Source organism: Triticum dicoccoides, chromosome 5A (assembly GCF_002162155.2).
Source record: "Triticum dicoccoides isolate Atlit2015 ecotype Zavitan chromosome 5A, WEW_v2.0, whole genome shotgun sequence".
NCBI lineage: Eukaryota > Viridiplantae > Streptophyta > Magnoliopsida > Poales > Poaceae > Triticum > Triticum dicoccoides.
The window spans coordinates 444,675,617-444,682,768 of record NC_041388.1 but is presented as its reverse complement, the minus strand read 5'-3'; the positions used below and the strand labels follow the sequence as shown (position 1 = coordinate 444,682,768).

At 43.9% G+C, this 7,152-nt stretch overlaps 2 protein-coding genes and 1 pseudogene across 2 annotated transcripts; all 3 read left to right on the top strand.

The window, feature by feature from the left end:
* The first annotated feature begins 1,349 nt into the window (after window positions 1–1,349).
* LOC119297599 lies at window positions 1,350–2,132 on the top strand (annotated as a pseudogene).
* A 1,240-nt stretch (window positions 2,133–3,372) lies between these two features.
* LOC119299746 lies at window positions 3,373–4,606 on the top strand. The gene is made up of 2 exons (XM_037576897.1): window positions 3,373–3,387; window positions 3,784–4,606. Exons 1-2 carry the CDS (start codon window positions 3,373–3,375, stop codon window positions 4,387–4,389), a joined length of 621 nt encoding a protein of 206 aa, XP_037432794.1. The 3' UTR covers window positions 4,390–4,606.
* A 1,602-nt stretch (window positions 4,607–6,208) lies between these two features.
* LOC119297598 (auxin-responsive protein SAUR50-like) lies at window positions 6,209–6,933 on the top strand. The gene has a single exon (XM_037575327.1). It carries the CDS (start codon window positions 6,267–6,269, stop codon window positions 6,654–6,656), a length of 390 nt encoding a protein of 129 aa, XP_037431224.1. The 5' UTR covers window positions 6,209–6,266; the 3' UTR covers window positions 6,657–6,933.
* Window positions 6,934–7,152: the final 219 nt, after the last annotated feature.

The following is a 7,152-nucleotide window of genomic DNA, read 5'->3' as shown; positions in this document are numbered from 1 at the left end:
CACTGATTGCAAGCTGGAGCGTCTCCATACTATGTTTCTCAGAAAAAAGTGATTTAGACGGAACTATACTAACATTAATAAACCATACTATCTTTCAGAAGTTCATCTGTTATGCAAGTATCACAGGGCCTCCACTTGACAACTCGTATGTCCAATTCTTAAATCTCAAAGCATGAATAGAAACTTGTTTTCCGACTAGACACATGGCACATCAGTGAGTTTGGCATCAGTTAATTAACTGATCTAATATCAACAAGAACTAATAGCAGACTAGGACCAAAAAGGGGAAACTCGGTTATAGTCGTGTGGCTTAAAGAAATGCAAAGAACAAATGAACACTTGTTCGGTAAGATATATAGCAACCTGCCATAGTTGTTTCATCAACTGACTGATCGAATAAAATGATGATTTTCGTAATAATAACAGATACTATATCACAAGCAATCAAAGGGACTGACATTAGGTTCAGAACCCTAATTTATGGACACTCCTACATGGGAATTGGGAAGTTAACACAAAGATACGACATGGGGCTCGTTTGCATGTCAACTGATGTGTCCACAAGACATTGGTCCCCTGAATGTCTCTAGGCAACGGCGGTTCGGAGTTCAGCAGGGCTCAAGCAATAAGCTCAAGACACACCCCACACACGCATCAAATACTATTAAACACTATCCAAACAAGTGTAGTTCGTGCATTATTAAGATCCAAATGTCAAATTCAGTGTGTTGATGACATAAAGTTTCAAGTCTGAACCCATCGAACAAGCCTCTACGAGCGCCTAATGCTAAGCTAAACGACCCTTGTGGTTGGGGAGTTAGACACCTCAAAACTAATCCCAATCATGCAGCAAGCGGAGGTCAGAGAGGACTAATCAGATTAAACCCGCGACTAAATCTAATGCATTATTGCCATGACACCACGCCAGTGGCATGTAGCTAGCTCCAAGTCGACCATGATGGCATGATGTCACACAGACCAGCTTCCTTCACAGTCACAGCTAGCTCCTCCTCATTAGGTTAACCTTCCGAGGCTGCCAAATCGCACCCTAATTAGCATACTAGTAAGTATTAGTACTATACTCCCTCTGTAAACAAATATAAGAGTGTTTAGATCACTAAAGTATTATAGTACAAATGCTACTAAAACAACAAGGTGCAGTTCCAGTGAATAAGGTGCAACTCTTGATTCTATATGTGCAATAATTGTCTCATTAATTTCCATCTATTTCCCTTTGTTCTTTAGTGAGTGATGAGCAAAGTCCTTTTGCGTATTCGCGAAAAAGAGAGCCCTTTTGGGCCACTCTCACGGTCTCACTAGCTTCACATTTCAAAACACGGCCTTTCAACCAAGAGACCATGTCTTGGTTGATCTGTCTATATATGTCATCCCACCTCTCTCCTCCAATCCCCCAATTCCAAGCTTGTTCTACATTAATTGCAAACTTTTGCGACTACATGGCCTGTGAGGTTTTGCGCACCAAGGGGATGGCTGAGGAGAGGTCGGCGACGGGGAAGGCCGGGCTGATCACCAAGGCACTGGACCAGTGCTGGAGTACGACGGCAAGGAACAGCAAGCCAGCGGAGGGCTGCTTCTCAGTGTACGTCGGCATGGGCAGGCAGCGGTTCATTGTGAGGACGGAGTGTGTGAACCACCCGTTGTTCCGGGTGCTTCTGGCGGAGGCCGAGGAGATGTTTGGTTACGCAGCCACAGGGCCCCTTGAGCTGCCCTGCAACTCTGAGGCGTTCACCGGGGTGCTGGAGCAGATCGAGGAGGAGATGCAGATGGCGGCGGGGAGGAGGAGGTACGGCCTCCCCAGGGGGAACTCCTACCGGCTGCTCAGCACCGGTTAGACTGTCATCATCAGCCGATCGTAGCAGTACACTGGATTGGCATTGAATGATGCCGAGTTGATGAGCTCCGAGTTTCTGCTGAGCTCGCATTTTCAGACTATCATGTACACATTTTGAAGCAGCCTTAGCATTCCCAAGTATGATAAACAACATCATCATATACTGGACAATGTTAGATATATTTATTTCTTCTTCCTTTTTCCATTTTTGTGAGAAAGCCAATGTTAGCTGTTCATGTGTGTTCACCTTATAAGTTGTAGTAACTGTCGGTAAAAGTGTTATACGGATACATGATATGATTTTTCAATTTGCGATATCTATATATGCCATAATGGAATAATTCCAAAGTAGAACCGCACACTTCAATTCATCTCAGCACAGATTGCAAGTTGGAGCGGCTATGTTTGTAATACATAATTAGATGGAACTACGCTAACATGAATCAACCATAGTGTTTTTGGTAGTTCATCGCTTATGCAAGTATCTACTGATTTGCTATCAAAATTTACAGAGCCTTAACTCATATAAACCAATTTTTAAATCTCAAAGCATGAATAGAAACATGTTTGCTGACTAGACACATGGCACACCAATGGAGATTTGGCACCAATTAATTATGTGGTCTAATATCAACAAAAAACTAACAGCAAATGAGCACCAAAAATGGGAAACTCGGTTATAGTCGTATGGCTTAAAGAAGCACAAAGAACAGATGAACGGATGTTTAGTAAGATATATAGCAGCCGGCCACGGTTGTTCCATCGATTTTGATCGAATAAAATGATGATTTTCATCTACATACTACAACATCACAAGCAATCAAAGGGACTAACATTAGGTTTCGAACCCTAGTTTATGGACACTCATATGAGGGAAGAGAACACAAAGATATGACATGGGGTTAGTTTTCATATCAACTGATTTGTTCACAAGATATTCGACCACTAGATGTCTCTGGGCAATGGTGATTGAGAGTCCAACAGGCCTTTTTTTTAAGAAACACTCTCAACACGCACACGCACACACTCACTCATATGAACACACACCTCTAAGAGAGTGAACCAATAGATCTTAAGATTGACAAAGTCCCCACAGACACATTGTTCCACTGAAAAAATAGTGCCAGAAAATATGAAATAAATTCAGGAGATGTGCGAGCACTATTGCCAAATTTAGAACTTGAACCTAGGTGAGCTGGTTCCACCACAAGGAACCTAACCATCTAAGCTATGCTTATGCTTAGTTCGCTAAAGCAATACACACCACACACACGCATCAAATACTATTAAACACTATCCACTAATACACAAACACTATCCAAACAAGTGTAGTTCATGCATGATTAAGATCCAAGTGTCAAATTTCAGAGTGATGACATAAAGTCTCAATTCTTTCTGAACCCATCAAACAAAGCCTTCACGGGCGCCGTCGGTTTGGAGCGTTCCATGCACTGTTGCTAATGCTAAGCTAAACAACCCTTGTGGCTGAGGAGTTTGACACCTCAAAACTAATACCAATCATGCAGCAAGGCCAGGTCAGAGAGGATTAACTAACCTGTAGCTAAATCTAATGCATTATTGCCATGACGCCACGACATTGGCCCCTCCTCCAGCTCCAAGTCGGACATGATGGCATGATGTCACACACGCCAGCTTCCCTCCACAGTCGCAGCTAACTCTTCCTTAGGGTAACCTTCCGAGGCTGCCAAATCGCACCCTAATTAACATATCATTAAGCATTAGGCCTGTACGCACATATCATCAAAACGTACTATTATAGTACTCAAATGCTACTATTATTAAAACAACAAAGTGCATCCTACCTAACATCCAACCAGTAAGGCGCAGAGATTGGGAGATTCTATATGCACAATAATCGTCTGACTAATTTCCATTCATTTCCCTCTCTTTTTTAATGGAACGATGTGCAGAGTCTCTTGCGTATTCGTGAAAAAAGAAAGGCTTCAGGTCACTCTCGCCGGCTTCGTATTTCAAATACGGCTTTTCGATTGATAGAACCCGTCTTTGTCGATCGGCCTATATATACCGTTCCACCCCTTTCCTTCCCACCTCCCAAATTCCAAGCTTGCTACACATTCTTTGCAAATTTGCAACTAGATATAGCCTACGAGGTTTTGTGCGCAATTGGCATGGCTGACAAGAGGTCGGCTGCAAGGAAGGCCGGGCTAATCACCAAGGCGCTGGACCGGTGCTGGACCACACCGGCGAGAAACAGCAAGCCGGTGGAGGGCTGCTTCTCGGTGTATGTTGGCGCCGGGAAGCAGCGGTTCGTGGTGCGGACAGAGTGCGTGAACCACCCGCTGTTCCGAGCGCTGTTGGAGGAGGCCGAGGAGGTGTTTGGGTACGCGGATGCAGGGCCCCTCGAGCTTCCCTGCAACGCCGAGGCGTTTGCCAGGGTGCTGCAGCAGATCAAGGAGGAGAAGCAGATGGTGGCAGGAAGGAGGTTCGTCCTTGCCAAGGGGAACTCCTACCGGCTGCTCGGCACCAGCCGGTCTGTCATCATCGGACAGTCGTAGCATACGAATTGGATGATGGCGAGTTGATGAGCTCTAAAGTTTCTGTTGAGCATTCCCATTATGATAAACAACACCATCATATACTGGGCAATGTTAGATATTTTTCTTCTTCTTCTTTTTTCTATTTTTGTAAGGTAATGCTGGATGTTGATGTGTGTTCCCACCCTAAGTTGTAGTAACTGTCGGTGAAAGTGTTATACAGATGCACATTCGAACCTGTAACTCTTGTGACGTCCATATATGGCCCAATGTCGCAACTCCAAAGTGGAATCGCGCAATTCAATTCATCCCACACTGATTGCAAGTGGTTTAATGGAACTACGCTAATATTAATGAACTATGGTGTTTCTCCGCAGATCATCTGCATGCAAGTATCCACTGATTTGCTACCGAATTTGTTTTAAGTCCATTTACACACAGGATTACAGAGCCTCAACACAAATGCCAAAAATATTTAATCTCAAAGCACCAATAGAAACATGTTTGCCGGCTAGACACTTGGCACTCCAATGGAGTTTTGGCAGCAATTAATCTAATATCTACAAAAACTAACCACAGACAAGGACCATAAACAGGAAAACTCAGTTATATAGGTATGGCTAAAAGGGAGGCAAAAAATCAATGAGTAGTAGTTTAGTAGATGATGTAATCGGGAAGATATATAGCAACTGACCCAGTTGGATGTGCAGCAACCAGGGCAAGCTTAACGGTTCCAGGTATTCTTTGACCCTTTCAGAGGACTGAAGAACACCAAAGCATGGGATCAAGTATCAGTAAGGGGGAAAACAGACACTGCAAATTACCAAGTATTAAAATAAAAATTAACTGCTTGATCCAGCCTTTTCTTTTTTTTTGAGTTTGCAACCAATCAGTTGAACACAAGTATCGTACAGCAACAATACTACCATAACTAAACATAGGGATATTCTCTGAATATCCAAAGACAAGGCGATAAATCATCCATGACGTGTCTCGATAAACAGCCTTTACAGCCGTGACCACGGCCTTTCTTGAATTTCTGTCTCTTTATTCTATAGCATGGAGAAGCTAGAGCCATTAGTTTTGGCTCCAACTAATACTGGTACTCCGGGGGTTCCCGAGACGTAAACTCTAACCTCGCTTTTATAAACTAACATTTTGTGGCCCCACGGACAAATGGAACCATTAGGCAGATGCAGAGATCTTCACATAATATTGCCTTAACCATTGACTAATTAATCCAGTGCTAACTTTTGGAGGACTTGAAGCACCAACAAGAGTGCATCAGCTCTAGAAAATGGGTTAAATGTCCATCTTAACTTGATCCCTCTAGAGTCAAAAGTTGGATCCATATTGTTTTCACTACCTCAAGCTTATCTGAAAAGCTGGAGTCAAGAGCTTGGTGAAACCCCTGGTAAATAAAGCTTAGAAGCAAAATCAATATATCTTAAACATAATGGTATGTAAAAGTGGATCGAACTTCCGTCAGGCAGTTTTGGAGAGGAAAAGTCTACACTTCTATAAGATGAAACTTATTATTGTACAAATGCTGCTAAAACAACAAGTCACATCCTTCTAATTAAAGATCAATGAATAAGGTGCAAAGCTTGATTCTATATGTGCAATAATTGTCTGACTATTTTCCATCACTTTCCCACTCTTCTTTAATGAAATGATAAGCAAGTCTTTTGCGTATTCGCCTTTTAAAATAGCTTTTGGGTCACTCTCATCATCTTCATATCTCAAATACGGCCTTTCCATCGAGAGACCATGTCTTGGTGGATCCGTCTATATATACCATTCCACCCCTTTCCTCGCCACCTCCCAATTCCAAGCTTGCTACACTTTTTCTTCTTTTTGCAAATTGCAACTAGTTAGCCTGCTAACTTGTGTGCACCATGGGCATGGCTGAGAAGAGCTCGGCGACGAGGAAGGCCGGGCTGATTACCAAGACGCTGGACAGGTGCTGGAGCACACCAATGAGGAACAAGCCCGCAGAGGGCTGTTTCTCTGTCTACGTCGGTGCTGGGAGGCAGCGGTTCGTGGTGCGGACAGTGTGTGTGAACCACCCGCTGTTCCGGGCGCTGCTCGAGGAGGCCGAGGAGGTGTTTGGGTACGCGGCCGCAGGGCCCCTCGAGCTACCCTGCAACTCCGAGATGTTTGCCGGGGTGTTGGAGCAGATCGAGGAGGAGAAGCAGATGGCGGGACGAAGGAGGTGCGGCCTTGCCAGGGGGAACTCCTACCGGCTGCTTGGCACCGGTCGGGCTGTCATCATCGATCGGTCGTAGGATATGCATTAGATTTGATGATGCCGAGCTGATGAGCTCTGAGTTTTGTTGAGCTCGCATTCTGGGACTATCATGTAGTACATATTTGGAAGCAACCTTAGCGTTCCCAAGTATGGTAAACAACATCATCATATACTGGGCAAATGAGATACATTTCTTTCTTCTTCTTTTTCTATTTTGCATTTTTGTGAGAAGGCAATGTTAGATCTCGATGTGTTTTCCCCTCCTAAGTTGTATTATCTGTCGGTGGAAGTGTTATACAGAAATATAAAGAATCTATAAGTTTTTTTATGAGTGAAGTGCACTGTAGGTCCCTAAACTATTCGAGGGGTGTCAACCAGGTCCTCGAACTATGAAAATCGACATGTGGGTCCTCGAACTATTGTAAGTGTCTCAGTCACGTCCAAAACCTGCCCGACCCAGTCTGACCTACCGTTGACTGTTGCCACGTCGGACAGGGGTAACGGAGGTGGATGGATATTTACAAAAAAACACC

Excerpts from the sequence above, each read along its gene's own strand:
- LOC119297598 (XM_037575327.1), top strand. The coding sequence starts at position 6,267 with ATGGGCATGGCTGAGAAGAGCTCGGCGACGAGGAAGGCCGGGCTGATT.